Source organism: Astatotilapia calliptera, chromosome 8 (genome assembly GCF_964374335.1).
Source record: "Astatotilapia calliptera chromosome 8, fAstCal68.1, whole genome shotgun sequence".
Lineage (NCBI taxonomy): Eukaryota > Metazoa > Chordata > Actinopteri > Cichliformes > Cichlidae > Astatotilapia > Astatotilapia calliptera.
Genome location: NC_137429.1, coordinates 12,804,209 through 12,820,035, shown reverse-complemented (window position 1 = coordinate 12,820,035; position 15,827 = coordinate 12,804,209). Strand labels below are relative to the sequence as shown.

The 15,827-nt window shown below is 41.1% G+C and overlaps 1 protein-coding gene across 1 annotated transcript; it reads right to left on the bottom strand.

Moving 5' to 3' along the window:
* Nucleotides 1-3,765: 3,765 nt before the first annotated feature.
* Nucleotides 3,766-15,377, bottom strand: med1 (mediator complex subunit 1). The gene is made up of 16 exons (XM_026178634.2): nucleotides 15,106-15,377; nucleotides 13,331-13,437; nucleotides 12,657-12,735; nucleotides 12,521-12,575; nucleotides 12,098-12,230; nucleotides 11,747-11,775; nucleotides 11,508-11,579; nucleotides 11,124-11,198; nucleotides 10,592-10,755; nucleotides 10,393-10,504; nucleotides 10,107-10,231; nucleotides 9,872-9,999; nucleotides 9,441-9,642; nucleotides 9,249-9,344; nucleotides 8,360-8,465; nucleotides 3,766-8,276 (listed from the first exon to the last, which is right to left on the bottom strand). The coding sequence occupies exons 1-16, from the start codon at nucleotides 15,224-15,226 to the stop codon at nucleotides 4,451-4,453; spliced, it is 5,430 nt and encodes a 1,809-aa protein (XP_026034419.2). The 5' UTR covers nucleotides 15,227-15,377; the 3' UTR covers nucleotides 3,766-4,450.
* Between the last annotated feature and the right edge of the window lie 450 nt (nucleotides 15,378-15,827).

Here is a 15,827-nt window from a genome sequence, read left to right as displayed (position 1 = left end):
ACAGTGGCACTAGCTTAACAACAACATCAGAATGCTAACAATTGGCAGGTAATTTGTATCTTGTCATTAAGCTTTTGGCTGGTGGTGGTGCTGCAGAGTAAAAGAATAAAGCTCCAGGGGACACAAAATAGTATCTAATCATCCAGGTGTAGTTTCCCCTGTCAGTGCATCAAGCCAAACAACGAAACAACACTTACTGCTTAAGAGACAGAGTGTTAAAGTGGACACCAGGGTTATATTTAACCTTGGTTGCAGCCAGGGACAGCACAAAAGTGATCCCCTTAAGCTGATTTTTAGTTTTAGTGTCCTTATATCCCCCCAAGTTATTGGTTCTGTTACTAGGTAGGTAACAGAAGCTAGCTGATGTAAGTCTATTGACCGCAACCAGCCAACCAAGACGGTGACGTAAAGCTCCAAACTTACAGAAGAAGTCACTAAACATGTTTTTAAAACTTTGTGTATCTGGATTTGAGAAATAAGTGGTGAAAGTTAGTGTTATGTCTATGTCAGTTTTTGAGAGCAGGGTTCAGTGGTGTAAATGAGCCTTTTTACATTTGGTGTTTTCACTATAAGCATATAGATTCGGTCAGGACAACCTGCTGAAGTTCAAACTGAGCATCAAAATGGATAAAAAAAAAAGGGTGATTTTAGTGACGTTAAGTGTAGCATGGTTTAATTTTTCAGAAACTGCTGCTGAGATTTTTCCACATAATAATCACAAAGGAGAAAGAATGGTATGCATGTTGAAGCCTCACCAAATTTAAGAACAAAAGACTGGAAAAACATTGCCTGGTCTACATCAGTGTTTAATATTTAGTTGGTAGGGTAAGAATCTAGTGTTAACAAGATGAAAGCGTGGATCCATTGTAGTTTGTATCAGTGGTTCAGGCTCCAGGTGGTTTGATGGTGTGGTGGATAGTTTCTTGTCACAATTTGACTCCTTTAGTACAGATTAAGCATTTGTTAAACACCACAGTCTGAGTATTGTTGCTGACCGCGTCTGTCCCTTTATGACCACTCTGTACCGATCTTCTGATGGCTGCTTCCAGCAGGATAACACACCATGTCACAAAGCTCAAATAATCTCAAACTGGTTTCTGGAACATGACTATGAGTTCAATGTACTCAAATGACCTCCACAGTCACCAGATCTCAATCCAATAGATCACATTTGGATTGTGGTGAATAGGAGATTCACATCACAGATGTGCAGCCAACAAATCTGCAGTAACTTTCAGTAAGTTTCAGCACTTTGATGAATCAAATCACTTCATCATTTTGCTGATATTCTACAAAATCAATAAGACATATTCCTGTATGGATGGAAAAAATATCTTTTTAACCTTTGCCTCCCCTCATGTCTCAAATGACACATGAAACCAAGTTTTGATACAAACCTTTTAGCAAGCTGATCCTCTGAAACATTACCTCACTTTTCCTTGGGTTTGCTGACTGGGCTGTTTTTTGAAGATTTTTTTCCCCCCCAGAAGCCAGTGCTAAACTTTATAGCTTCCACAAATTAATAGGGTTATTTTATGATTTAAAAAAATGATTTAGAAAAAGAATAAGAAAAAACGCTATTGTCAACCATGTGCACCTTGATTGGCTTCACATTCCTGTCTATGTCCCCAGTGCCCCATCTGAAGGGCCCCAAAGCAAAGTCATCTGATCCTTTGTACTGTATATTTGCAAAGGATAAATGCAGAGTGTCATATGCAGCTAAGTACCCTACGACACCACAGCAGGAGGTTGCTTGAATGTCATTACTGCCAATGTGGTTTATCATGTCCTTGTGAATAATAAAGGAATCAAGTCTTTCTGCTATTGAGCTGCAGCACAGTCTGTTCCTCTTCTGTCTCAGCTTTCAGAAGCACCTATTTGCATCTTTTCTTCATGACTGCTAGGAATTTGACTTGTGTTTTTTGTTTTTTTTACATTTTGGCTTCAAAACTAAACAAAACTGTGAGATGCATTTATTTTCACCTTATTTAATTCAGTGTATGTAGAGACATGTTGTAGAGACAGTTTGCTGATAGCCTTAAACACAGTTTATATATTTAGTCATGGGAATCAATGTAAATCATTGCATTTACACCAAAAGAGAAAACAGCATCCTAAAACGATATGTTGAATGTGTGCCCTCATTATGGGAACAGTAGCCCAGAGCTGAACTCCTTTTTGAGCCTCTAAAGTGGCATTTTCAGTCAAAGTTTTTATAATCAACATTCTCATTTCTACCAGGCCATCTTTTCGCCATCCTCCAGCTGCGAGCTTCTCTCCATTCCTCCCTTTGTGGCTCTTTGACTTTATATTCCCTGCCAACCTTTTGAAACTGCTGATCTGCCTTTTTTCTCCAGCACAGCTAATTTCTCTATTGTTGACCCTGTCACTCACACTTTCTGACTGCTTGGAATATATCCACGTATTTCCTTTTCTTCCCATAATCCTCTCATTCTGTGCAAAGTCTTTTATCGTCTCTCGGGCACAAGCCTGATGTTGACTAAAGGTCCGTGCAATGTTACTGGAATATGTCTGTGAAGGTTCTCAGTCAGTTTTTCCAAGCTCCTTTGACTGCAATGTTACTGGAAGGTTTAGAACTGGTCATGTGACACATAATATTTATTTATATTTCTCCTCTATTAATTGATTACTTTGGCATGAACAATCCCATTCTTCAGTGCAATGTAGATACAAATTTAAAGTCCTGACAATTTCAAATTTTATTACAGAGTACTCAGCAACCCAACATTTCAGACTGCCCCATTTTTTAAAGTCTAATTTAGCAAACACATTTTTGAGCTGTGCTGGAAGTTTGCTACTATGGATGGTGATGTTGGTCTGACCACAACTTTAGTCTTGGGTGATCACCTTGCTTTATATGTAGCTCCATCAGAAAATGGGTACATTGTGATTATAAAGAGACGGACATGGTCAGCAACAATACTCAGCTAGGCTGTGTTTAAGTAATGCTCAGTTGATAATAAGGGGCCCAAAGCGTGCCAAGAAAATATTTCCCACACCATTACGCCACCCTCTTTTTCAGACCATTCACTTTAAACCCTCGAGACCAACAACTGTGCCACATTCAAAGTCCCTTCAGTCACTATTCTTCCTCATTCTGATGCTCAGTTTGAACTTCAGCAGGCCATCTACATGTATAAGTTCATGGAGTTGAGCTACCATCTTATTGGTTGATTAGATATTTGCTTTACTGAGTACACCTCAGCTGCTTGTTAAAGACTGTATGTCTTACATCTAATCATTTCACAAAGACAAAGCAGAAAATGCAATGACGAAAAAAAGAACGCACAGTGGCCATTTAATCTCTTTAGATTAAATGGCCACTGTGCATACAGTGATACACAGACGTTGCTTTGATTTAAATGTATCTGGAGCTACAAAGTCATACTACTTTATAGCACCAAATCAAAAAACTACACCAACTCATTCTGGCATATCTGTACTGTTAGGTCTTAATGCCGGTTAGTTTCCTAATAAGATTGCCTCAACACAAGTATTTTTTGCTGATATTAAACATGACAGTATAAACATCTCTTAGTTCTGTCAATTTGGAGGCTCAAAATGAGCCCATTGTGAGCAAAGAAAAACCCTTTAGTTGCACTCTGAATCTACAAATCATCCTTTATAATACCTGTGAATAAAGATGTGAAAATCCATTTAACCTCCACACATTACCTTTGGGAAAATGACTCATTATAACGCACCCTGTAATTCTGCAGCCAGAAATAGAGCCTGATACACTGCTGCCATCTAGTGCCACATGGGGTTCACATGTGAAATTTTTATTCCAACCTTCAAAAACAATTCCAGTTATAAAAAATAACTGCATGTCTCTTTTACTCCACCATCAGCATCATCATCATCATCATTATCAGTTACAGTCTTTTTACCTTCACTAATTTACTCGTTAACAATTTAAAATGTATCAAAAATCTACAAATTTGAAGGTTTTGTGAAAAACAAGGCAAGTAAATGCTGTACCTTTCTGTCTTTACAATAACTTCCAATAGATGTCATACTGTATAATAGCAACCCATTGTTTTTTATGACAGAAGCAGAATGTACATGGATTACATGGATAAAGAAATGGGGAAACGTACTAAAAAAAATAAAAACATCTGACATCACAGGAAAGACAAAAATGGTTAATTTCTCAATTCGGAGGTGGCTTTTTATGTGTAGTGTTCACATTCACATACACCTGGCATCCTAACCACCCCGACATCATACATCGGTATTCATACAGTAAAATACAAAACTAAAATACAGCTTTAACAGTTCAATGATCAGCTACAGAGCTTTAATATTCCTATATCCAGCTCTAATCTGCAGCTTGATTGAAATAAATAGAAGTTTACTTTACGTTTTAAAAGGAATGGGTTAAAATTTGACAACAAATGAGTGAAATCAAAGCACTTTCTACATCAAATTAAAGGTTGCCGGTGAGGGCTGAGTCCATGAGGTCATCATCTTCATTTCTCATATACATTGGGCTCGGCCGGGAAGGCCGATCTGAACTTAACATGGACAAAGATGAATCTGAAGCTGAGATGGGAGACCTTGACCAACTGTCCGATTTTATTGGATGAGAAGACGGCCCCATTGACATAGATTTCTTTTTCTCTTTGTCCCTGTCCCGTTCTCGGTCTCTGTCCCTCTCCCGTTCCCTCTCCTTCTGCTTCTTTTTCTCCTTCTTGTGTTTCTTATGTTTCTCACCTGAGCTAAGGGGAATAGAGCTCATGTAGTCCTGGGGAGGAAGTGGGCGCATGGTCTGGTCATCGTCCGAGCTGGGGCTGTTCTGGTGAGACTTTTCAGCCACTGAGCTGCTTCCTGACTCGCTCTCACTATCCTGGTTAAGTGGGGTATATCCTGGTGAGCGGCTGTGACTGGGGGAGGAGCGGTCATGTTTGGGAGTCGAGCCACTGAAGAGTGGAGAAGCTTTCAGGCTAGAAATCTGAGGACGCATATTGTCACCAGATCCTTCTCCTGCTTTCTGTAGGGTCACTTTAGCCTTGATACTTGGAGAGCCACCGTCTGGTTTGCTAATTATAATCTTGGCCAAAGCAGTCGAACCTACCCCACCTGTTTTTGGGTCCATCAACTTTTTATCCCCACTGCTCCCCCCTGACACTGACACTTTTGCCTTTGCCTCTTTATCAGACTTTTCCCGCTTATAGTCACCACTTTGAGAGGATGAGACATGCTTGGATGGTGCCATGTTTGAAGGCCCACTGGGAACATTTCCAGACCCACCGCCAGGAGTAGATGACGAACCAGCTCCCCCTACTGGTGGCCCTACCTCACAACCATCCTCCCCTACTCCTCCTCCTCCAACACTCTTCAGCTTGTCTATGACTGCTGTTAGAGAGGGTTTCTTGTTACGGCTAGGAGACTTTCCTTTGGCGTTTGGGTTATTTGCATTATTCTGGCCAGCCCCTCCACCACTGCCACCTCCACCCCCACTTGCACTGCCTCCTCCACCACCTCCACCACTTCCCCCTCCACCACTGCCATACTGAGACTGAGAGCCTCCTGAGAAGCCAACTGAACCTGAAGATGACGAGGAACTGGAGGATGATGAAGAAGATGAAGAACCAGATGAAGAGCTTCCCCCAGCTGGTTTCTGTGAGCTCATGCCTCCACCAGAAGAAGACTTGGACCCTCCGGAGCTGCCACCTCCTGAGCCCATGGGGGATTTGGCCTTGGAAGAAGGTGGAGTTCCTGGAACCTGGGACTGCTGCATCTTCATAGGGGAGGATAATTTTTCACCAGAGCTACTGGAACGAGAATGGGAAGGTGAAATGTTGGGCTTTATGTTGGGATTCATAAGTGAACCAGGAGGCTTGCCCCCCTGAGGCTTAACTTTATTACTACTTCCTATTCCTCCGCCAGTACCTCCAGGCCCAGACAGGCCATGTTTGGTGATTGGTGAAGATCCTGGCTTGCCAACACCCATCCCTTGGGAGGAGCCTTTAGACTGGGATGGCCCACTTCCTCCACTCCCTGGTTTGGAGCTGTTGCCTTGTGTCATGGAGCCTTCCTTGGATTTGATCTTTCCAGAGGACGATGAGTGTGAATGATGGCTTTTGCTGCTGCTGGTTCCTCCAGTTCCTCCTGTGCTGCTTGTGGCTGAACTGCTGGAGGTGTATCCACTATGGGAAGAGGTTTTGCCCCCAGTTATGGTCCCTTTGGGGATCTGAATAGTGATTTTGGGAATTGGAGGTGTGGCACCTCCAGGGGGGGTTTGTGACCGTCCTGAGCTACCAGGAGACTTGGAACCGCCTCCACTTATGCTGCTACCAGAGCCTGAGCCACCACTAGGTGGTGTATAAGGCCGTCCCCCTGAGCTGTGAGAAGGGGATTTTCCATCAGGATCGAGCTTTTTGCGTTTGGGAGGTTTATCTTTAGATTTTCCCTCACTGGATGGCGTCCTGCTACGCTTCACCTGTTTTCCCTCTGTTGAGCTGCTCCCGATTCCCATCCCAGAACTGCTCCCACCGCTGCCCCCATTCTCATCTTTTGGCCGCATGAGAACCTGTTGTTGTTTAACTTTTGGTTCACCAGATGCTCCTCCAAGGCCCATGCTCAAAAGGGGGCTCTGGGACCCTCCACCATGTGTGTCTCCTAAATCAGGAGCTTGTCCCAGAAGTGGTTTACCACTACCACTGTTGCCTCCAAACACCATCCCAATATCAAAAGGCTCCTTTAGTGAAGGCTCTGGAGTGCTCTGTCCATGTGGAGTAGGATTTTGAGGCGTTCCTGATGGGGTATTCTGCTGGCTACCTCCCCCAAAACTCTTGACAAGGTCCATGTCTCCATCAGCACTTGGAGAACTGTCATCAAAGTAGCTCTGGGAGAAACCATGGCCTGAGGTAAGAAGGTCAGGGTTGAAGTCCGCGGCATCAGGGAAGAAGTTGGTAGAAGAAGAGTCACTGGTGGGAGTGGTAACAGTTCCGGCCGCCTCAGCAATCAGGTCAGCGGGGTCTGTGAAGGGATTCTCATTGCTGTTGGTATTGAAAATATCTGCTGAGTCAAACACTGCACTACCCTGACCTGAACTCGAAGAGTCACGGATAGGGGTACCTAGTGCGCCTCCATCCTCCCCACCGCTGCCCATTAGATGCTGCCCATGGCTCCCACCACTGCCTTTGCCAGTTTGTTCAGGTAAATCTGACAAGATTTCTGTGATATCAGGTCCAATACTATCAGAGCTGGAGAGACGGACCATACGAGGTGGTACGGTACCTGGTGGCTGCTGTTGCTGAGACTGGACATGAGACTGTGAATAAGGCATGCTGGGACCAGATGGTGGTGTTCCACACTGGCTTGGTGCAGGAGTAATGCTATGGGGCGTGTCTAAGCCATCACTGGTCAGGTTAACATCATAGATAGAATTCTGAGATGCGTCCACATCCATAGAGAGGAGCTCACGGTGGAAATCATCCTCGTGAGTGACTTGATGGTGCTGGTGGTGCTGTGGCATGGAAGATGACTGTTGAGATTTCATGCCTAAGCTACCGCCTCCAACACCAGCAGCTGTTCCAGGCAGCATGCCACCCTTTTCATTCCCCCGTGGGCGCTTCTTTTTTCCCTTCGTGCTACCTCCAGGGCAGGTTCCGCCCATGCCTTCTGTCCGTGGAGAACCAGAAGAATTCTGTCTCTCTAATGGACTAGACCCATACAGGGAAGCAAAATCTTGAGTGGGATTGTCTTTCAACAAGTTCATCAGCATGGGGTGATTCTTGGTGTTGCTGGCAGGGGAAGATGTTGGAGGTGGAGTTTGGTGGGGCTGTGGTGCATTCTGGGAGCTGGGACTAGAACCCACACTTCCAGTTATCTGTAACAGACTTGTTAGTATGGGATTTTGTGTGACTTTGCTATAGTCATCTGAATGGCCTTGACCTTGCTGCTGTTGTTGCTGCATCTGTTGCTGGCTAGTCACAGCTCCTGGGGTTAGGCACTCTCCTCCTTGAGCTTGCCTGTCAGTTCGGGACATCCCATACAGAGAAGTGATTGGACCTGTAAAATTGGGCCCTCCTCCAGTAGGTGTGTTGCCCCCTGTAAGCCCAGGCAGTCCCATGGGATTAGATCCATCAGCTGTTACCATATTATAGGTGGGACTACCAGAGGGTGGAAGGTTGTTTTTCACCATAGTCTCCACGGTTTGTGCAATTAGGGAAAGGGCTGGAGTGTCTGCTTGAATGGTTTCTGCTTTCCTTCGAATTGCTCTCATGGTTACAGGGATGGACATGCATCTACAAGAGGAAGGAAACAATTACCAACCATGTACTAAACTGTGCATAACCACACAGTTATGGTGTTATGGTGAGTATCTCACCTCTGGACCACTTTGGTGATGAATTCATCAGTGCAGATTAGAGCATCTGACACTCCTTTATATAGCTTGCAGGATACCTGTCTGGAGTCAATCACCTCCATCACCACTAAAGGAAAAAGATCACATAGAATAGAGTTACACAAAAAACAAAAGATATTCCAGCAGATTAACACATGAACCCCTTTAGACTGCAATCTACTCCAAAGCTAAAAGTGTAAAGTGGCTGCCTGCTAATCAACCTTGAAGTGACTTAGAGGATTTTTTTTTTCAGTCAACATTTTATATTAGCCAACAGTGAAAAGACAGACAGCAAACATAGGTTTGAGATAAAGGTTCAACATGCTGCAGTCATGTGTTGAGTCCTCCAGTTAAAATAATAAATACCAGTTTAGCTGAACTTTAACGCAATGGCAATTTTATAAAAACTTTGCAATTGTTGGTTTTGTGTTTCTGGGCAATGAGTTGGGGAAACCTTTATATACTCAACCAAAGATAATTTACCATGTAAAAAAACAGTTCTCTGTAAAACCACTATACAATCAGAAAAGACCAATTTCCCACATAATTAATTAATATCAACCACTCCAACAGTGTCACATCAATTTCAGTAGTCAGAACTTCTGACTTAAAAATGAATATATGAAATATAAACAAATTAAAGTTCAACTTCAAGCTCTCTATCAGGATTTCAAGTATTTGTAGAAAGTGACTACTGGGGAGAAAAAAAAAGTAGTATAAAGACATTTGTGTCAAATCCACTTGTTACAAAACATCATGTTTGCTGTGATGTTTTTTTAAATGCATCTATCTTAGTGAAACACCTTTATTCCCCGAAACCTCCCAAAAAAAAGAAAGAAAAAAAAAAAAAAGAGAAAAAGTATGTGCTTACCACAGACCAGGGACTCATTCACTGGATGCTGGAAAGAAACGCTGAAACTTGAGTCAGTAAGAGGACACACCTCAAACTGCAGCAGGCCTGCACTGTCTGAAATAACAATGACACTTATTATAAGTAATTTAATATGATAGAAAACAGAGCACATGTTAATAAGATAAATACAGGAAATCAGAAGCCACCTACCTTCTTTGATAGAAGTCCGCTTCACACAGCTGCCAATCAAGGTGTTATAGGCTGCCTGATGCCGAATGATATCCAACAAGAATGGTACTTGTGCCGGGTGGCGGAAGGGGATCTTGGACACCAGTGCTCCTTGAAGAGATCGACCATCTTGCACTGGAGCATCGCCATTCAGGAAGTAACAGTGCTGCTGATCAGGTAACACCTTAGACAGCAAAATAGAAGTTTTCAGATACTTCCAATGACAGAAATTGTGATAATTGTGATATATAAATACAAGTAATGGAGACAATTCTAAAGCCAAAAGAAGAGGTTGGGGGTAACCACCGAGGGTGGACAGACCTTTAACTAAACCAAATAATGTGCAAGTTGAAAGATTCTAGAGATTTACAACACATCGCTGATATTTGTGGAGGCAAGTAATGTCTGCTCACAGAATAAAAGTGCATGTTGTGTGGGGGTGGAGGCTGGGAGCTGCCCTCCTCAAGACGTTGGAGCTGGCTCTGGACAATTAACTGGTAGAGAGGTGACAAGATTGGTGGGGTCTCAAACACTGGGATGGCTGGGGGAAAAATTGACAGAGATTAAGGTTAAACCGTTCAAATAAAGAATAATATTTTCTATGTGTGTTAATGAATAGTGAATACAACATGCATTAGGTAAACTCACAAGTAGCATTGCCCATCCTCTGGATAAAAGAGAGTGAAAAGGGTGTGGGTTGGTTCATCTTAAGGAAAAAACAAGCTGGCAGGTCCACACAGTTGGAGTTGGTCACAGTGGAAAAGGAAGGTGTCCTAAAATAAAGAGAAAAAAATCAATTACCCATGATAACTGCCTAATATTTGCAAGAGTGGTGAATTTGTAAACAATTCCCAGTATAGCATAATTGCAGGTTTTACACAGATTAGAGTTGCTCACTGGAGGACTTTGTAAACACTGGTGAACATGTTCTTACCCCTTGTTGTCAACAGGGTGGGATCCTGTGATCAGTGGAGCAATTGGGAGCTTATAGACAGAGGAGGTTCCTTCAATTGTAACAGAGACACTGACACCCAGAGAGCGCGGCACTGTAACAACAAGCATCCAGTAAGTTACATAGGTCGTGACTGGTAGATGATTCTTGATAAGGTCATCAATGCCCTGCATGCACTTGCCATTGTTGTCCATTAGGTTGAGCTGTGTGCCTGTTCCCTCTTCAAATATGTCATAAGGGGACACATAGCACTGGAGAGAAACAAGGTGACCACCACTTCTGGCTGTCAGCAAGCCCACACTCCCATGCAGAATAGTTTCTACTGTATTAGCATTGGTAGCTAACCTAAAAAACATAAAAACAAAGAAGACTGCATTAAAATAGAGATGATCAAATTAAGTGCTTCGGTCATAATTATTAATTTATACAATTTAGGCAAATGTACAGAGATACAGTCTCTTATAATAAGAGGTGACCCTTGCGATCTTTAACAATAGGTGTCCCAACACCTCATAAAATTAGTGTACTTAGTCTTTTAACAGTACCACAGGTTCAAACTGATTAAATCTTCAGGGATTTATTATTTAACATGCATTTTCTAGAAGCACATACATATAGCATACAACCAAAGTCCTCAGAAATGTGATGAATATGAAAAGTCCAAAGATCCCAAAGGCAACTTAAACAGTAAATCAAAGACTTATTGAACTTACCTAAACATGTGCATCATCTTTGTAAGATCAAGCTCCAAAGACTGGAGTGCTATGTACATCTTGGTTTTCAGTTTACTGATACACAGAAAGGAAATATTATTAGACATATGAAAACAATATTCAGAGATGTATGGCATATGCATCTTATAAAAAAAATAATATCACTAATCTGGTCTTTGATTGCTTTCTTTACAGCTCTCCTGTCTCTCAGCAGTTAAAAAGCCTAAATACATTACATATTCATAACTCAACAATTTAAGAAAAGATAATTTTCATAATCTGGAAGATAGCACATGTAAATTCAATTTTATACGTGGAACGAAATATCTACTCGTGCTTTTAGATAAGCCTAAACCAAACGTCAAAGCCTGCAAGCCTACTTACTTGTCTCCAGGAAGCTTGTATAAATCAACAAGTCCCTTGAGATGTTTAGAAAACTCTTCAAAGTTCTTTTCCCTGTTAAAAAGAAAACAAAAGTGGCTCAATCAGCTATTAAACAGGAATCTCTAACAGGTAACTGCAATTTTAACTTTTAATCATTAACAGAAATGAAACACCATGCACTACAGGTTTGTCTCTTATCATCCACAAGAGTTTCAATTACACATGTGCTTTCTACTCACCTTAAATGCTGAAAAAGCTCAGGACAACTCTGTGACCAAAAATTAAATGCAAAAAAAGATTACTGAATCTTCACTAGTGGAATTAGATTAATGTAATTTGCCTCTCCCAGTCACACAAGCCTAGAGACCAGTTGGCAACCCACGGCAACCACTGGTTGTAAGGGAAAATATGTGTATTCCAAACGGTTGCCAAAGATTCCTGGCACTGCGCTTTATTGGAAACCTCCTTGTGATTGGTTAGTTTTTTTCCTAGCAGGTGGAGGTTGCAATGGTGCACTGAATGGTCTCTAGACCTGTGTTACCAAGGCCTTCTATTACTAATTTATGGAACTACATAGTGATTAGACTGACCGTGGGGCTTTCTCCTTGATGAGCCACTTTAACATCCACTAGCTGGCCACTGGTGTCTAGCTGCACCTCCACATAAAACATGTCCATTGTGATGTAGCACTCCGTTCCAGAGGGACTCAGGTGGGAGCCCAGCCTGCATAAACAAGACAAAAAAAATTGACAAAATAATGCTATGACGTTTCTATACTCCATTTCCTGTTGTGCTTTAGCTAAAACAGTTTTAGTATATTGGAATGGATAAATGCCATCAAAACTGTAAAATAAAGAACATCATGCAATGTGTTGTATGTAGCCCTCCTAACCAATAAAGAAGCTCATTCTCATTTGAAATATTAAACTAAAGGTTTTTCAACCTAAGCACTGAAAGCTTCCACTGCTTTCAGTGCTTAGGTTTACCGGCCTCAGTAACTGTAAGAGACTCACATGTTTTGTCGAGCAATGGATTCCAGACGATCTGTCATGGAGGGAAGTGATGAGACTGAAAAAGAAAGCAGTTTGTTTTTCTAAACAAAAAGGTCAACTCGCTCTCCCTTGTGTTTCAATCAACTGACGTCCTCACCTTTCAAAGCTCTCTGCAGGGTCTCCAGACAGTTGAGCAGGAGCTGGTGACCTGCTGCATTCATCACACCACGTTTCTCCTGGGACACATTATGTGGAAAGAAAGAGAAAGTTCATAAAACAAAAAATGTGCTTAATCAACAAGATCTAAAATTTGTTTTCCACCTGCTCCACTGGGTTCAAGAATGTAAATTCATTACAGCTTTACTTATCCAGAAGCTAAGTTACTGAAGAATATACCTTTTATGCAATTATATGTTTAATGACATTAAATGTGTTCTCTGTTGTGATTACTTGTTACATTGTGACCTGATGTGGGATTGTTAAGTAAATAGATGGGTCATGATGGGTATTGTGTGTGTTTATAATGTTGTTAAGGCCTTCTAAAACTGGTATATTATACCACTGTAGAATATATTGTATGACTTTCCCCTTAAAGTCTTTCTAAGTCATGAAAACACTTGGTTTTTTTGTAGAGCTAAACTGCACCACTAGGTGGTGCCTATTACTGTTTCAAGAAATGGAGTTGAGGATGTTTTTCGCTTTCTATTCACAAAGGCACCACAGATTTTATCATAAGGGCCTTGCTGCAGATGCCTCTTTCCTGCCTTTACTGATGTAAAATAATGCTTTTGAAATTTGTACAAATCACTTGTAGAAAGGTCTCTCTCTCACCATAGCCTGACGAACAACCTTGCAGGTCTCCTGCCATGGCCGGGAAGCATTGTGTTTGGCATGAAGCCTCTCCAGCAGAGCAGCCATGCGACTCTGCTTCTCTGCTTCTAAATAAAAAAGAAATACATGCATTTAGATAACTTTTAAGCAAATTTCATACACTTATTCTGTTCTGCATTTTAAAAGAGGTTTATGATCTTTTTTGCCACCCAGAATAACCATATTTATGTAATAAAAGTACTTAAACTAGAACAAGACAAAGTTTTTACTATTCCTCTAGGCAAAAACTAATTTCATCAAACAAACACATTTTTTTGTCAGTTTAACAGCTGCAGTTTGAGTTGCTGTTAAGCTATATTGTATATCTTTATGGGCGTTTCTATTATCCTTGTTATTCTGAGAAAAACACAACCACAAACTATACTGTTTAGAAATAATTTTGGTTAATCCACACCTGTGTGAAAGGCTATACAAAAACTTCCCGTTCAAACTTCTATGTGGCATTTGTCTAAGAAGTGGTAAACATTGTAAAGCTACATGTGGTAACTTCAATGTTTTAAGGCAATAAAAACAACAAAACAAAACTTAAAGAAATAAAATATCAACTTAACACACACAAACACATTTTTTTTAGTGTAACTTTATGAGGAAAAAAAAGTTTTGTGCGTGTTTTTGAATGTAGATCTGCAGGAATCCCAAAAAGTGGATTCTGTTTGAATGTAGCATTTTCAGCGGGAGAAGCAGTTTGTCACTCATCCAAGTGACTTCTTCAGTCTCAGCTGACTGCAGGTTTCCTCAACCTTACAAAAAGTACATTTGTTTAATGACATGACCACTAATCAAAGACCATTGATCAATGATAGATAGATAGATAGATAGATAGATAGATAGATAGATAGATAGATAGATAGATAGATCTCAGCCAATCCTGGTGGACCAAGGTCTAATAGTGTTGTAGGCATTATCATCATTTACGTATTTCAAACAAATTGGAAGCCAAATGTGTACTGTAACAAATATAAGTATAAAAATACTTTCTTTCCTCTATATTTTCAAGAGTGACCTGAGAGCATGACAACAACATCATTATCATCATCTATGTCCCACTTGTACTATTTGTGTTCCAGGCAGATGTCTCACGTAGGTAGGCGACTGGCATGATTTTTATACATTAGCTGGTTGGTAGGATTTGTCAGCTCTTTGGAAAAATAACAAAAAGAACAAAAAAAACTACAACTTTTAATAAAAGTTTTGGGATCCTTTTACCAGACTGTTAGTCTAGGATGTCTAGTGTTGTCAAAACATGTCGATAATGAGCTATTACAATGTTGCAGCTTATTACACAGTTTGCCAAACTGATGGACAGACTGGCATTTTTTGCTCTACACACTGAATAGGTAAGCAAAACCTCTGTGGTGTTTATATTTTCAGAGCCTTGTTTTGCACGACCTACCTATCATCAGTGTTTGCAGAAAGTTGACGTTAGCAAGTTGCTAACGTTAGCCGTTAGCTGATTACAGATAGGCAACTAACGTGACTTTAAGCGCACCAAAAAATAACACCAATCCTTGTACAGATAAGCCGCACTTATCAATCTGGAGTTATTGTGTGTATATGGTACCCACAGATGGATTTCAAATCTATAAAAAATACGGAAAAAGCAGCAGTACTCGCCAACATAGTGGGCTGATTTAGCAGTTAACCATTGATAGCCCAAGTCCCAAAATAAATTATCAGTAAAGCAACGAAAAATAAAGCACGAGTCGCGTTCTTACCCGTTACTTCTTCGGTTTTAACCCGATCGCCATGAGTCTGATTTCCTCCCTGCTGAACTGAAACAGAAAGTTCCCTCGCAGGGCTGCAGCTCTGCATAGAAACACCAGGCCCCGCCGCCATTGTACCCCCCTGCTCCACTTCGACTTCCCCGCTTCAGGTTCCTAGCATCCCTTCCGGGCTTCCGTACTACTAACTCGTCATAGCAAGAGAGGAACAGCGATTTTTTTTTCTCTTGGGTGAGTCCTTTCTCTATTTGTGTGTATTCTCCAGACTTTTTTTTATTTTTTTTATTTTATGTATCAATTTTGTTTGCATGTTTGTGTGTATATATAACATACACGAGCACATTTAAAATAGTATAAACATTTTAAGGTTCCGACTTACCATTTTGCACGTTGTAACAATTACTTTGGGTTATTTATCACAACGTTTCCAGGAGAAACGAAACAGCTGCCTTTATCGCTTCAAAAATAAAAGCCTTTTCAGCTTATAGTAAGACAGTGTCAAAATTAATACTGCAGATGGCGTACGGTCGCTGTGAGTAAATGATTCATGATTTGCCAACCAGAGGTGTGGACTCGAGTCACATGACTTGGACTCGAGTCAGACTCGAGTCATTAATTTTATGACTTTAGACTTGACTTGAAAAAATGTTCTAAGACTTGTGACTTGACTTGGACTTTTACACCAATGACTTGGGACTTGAATTGGACTTGAACCG

What these genes read in the sequence shown, in the direction of transcription:
- med1 (XM_026178634.2), bottom strand. Translation starts at nt 15,226, where the DNA reads ATGGCGGCGGGGCCTGGTGTTTCTATGCAGAGCTGCAGCCCTGCGAGG. An exon ending in TACAAGCTTCCTGGAGACAA is followed by an intron (nt 11,199 to 11,507) that starts GTAAGTAGGCTT and finishes TCTGTGTATCAG; the next exon opens with TAAACTGAAAACCAAGATGT. An exon ending in CAACCTAATGGACAACAATG is followed by an intron (nt 10,505 to 10,591) that starts GCAAGTGCATGC and finishes TTGTTGTTACAG; the next exon opens with TGCCGCGCTCTCTGGGTGTC.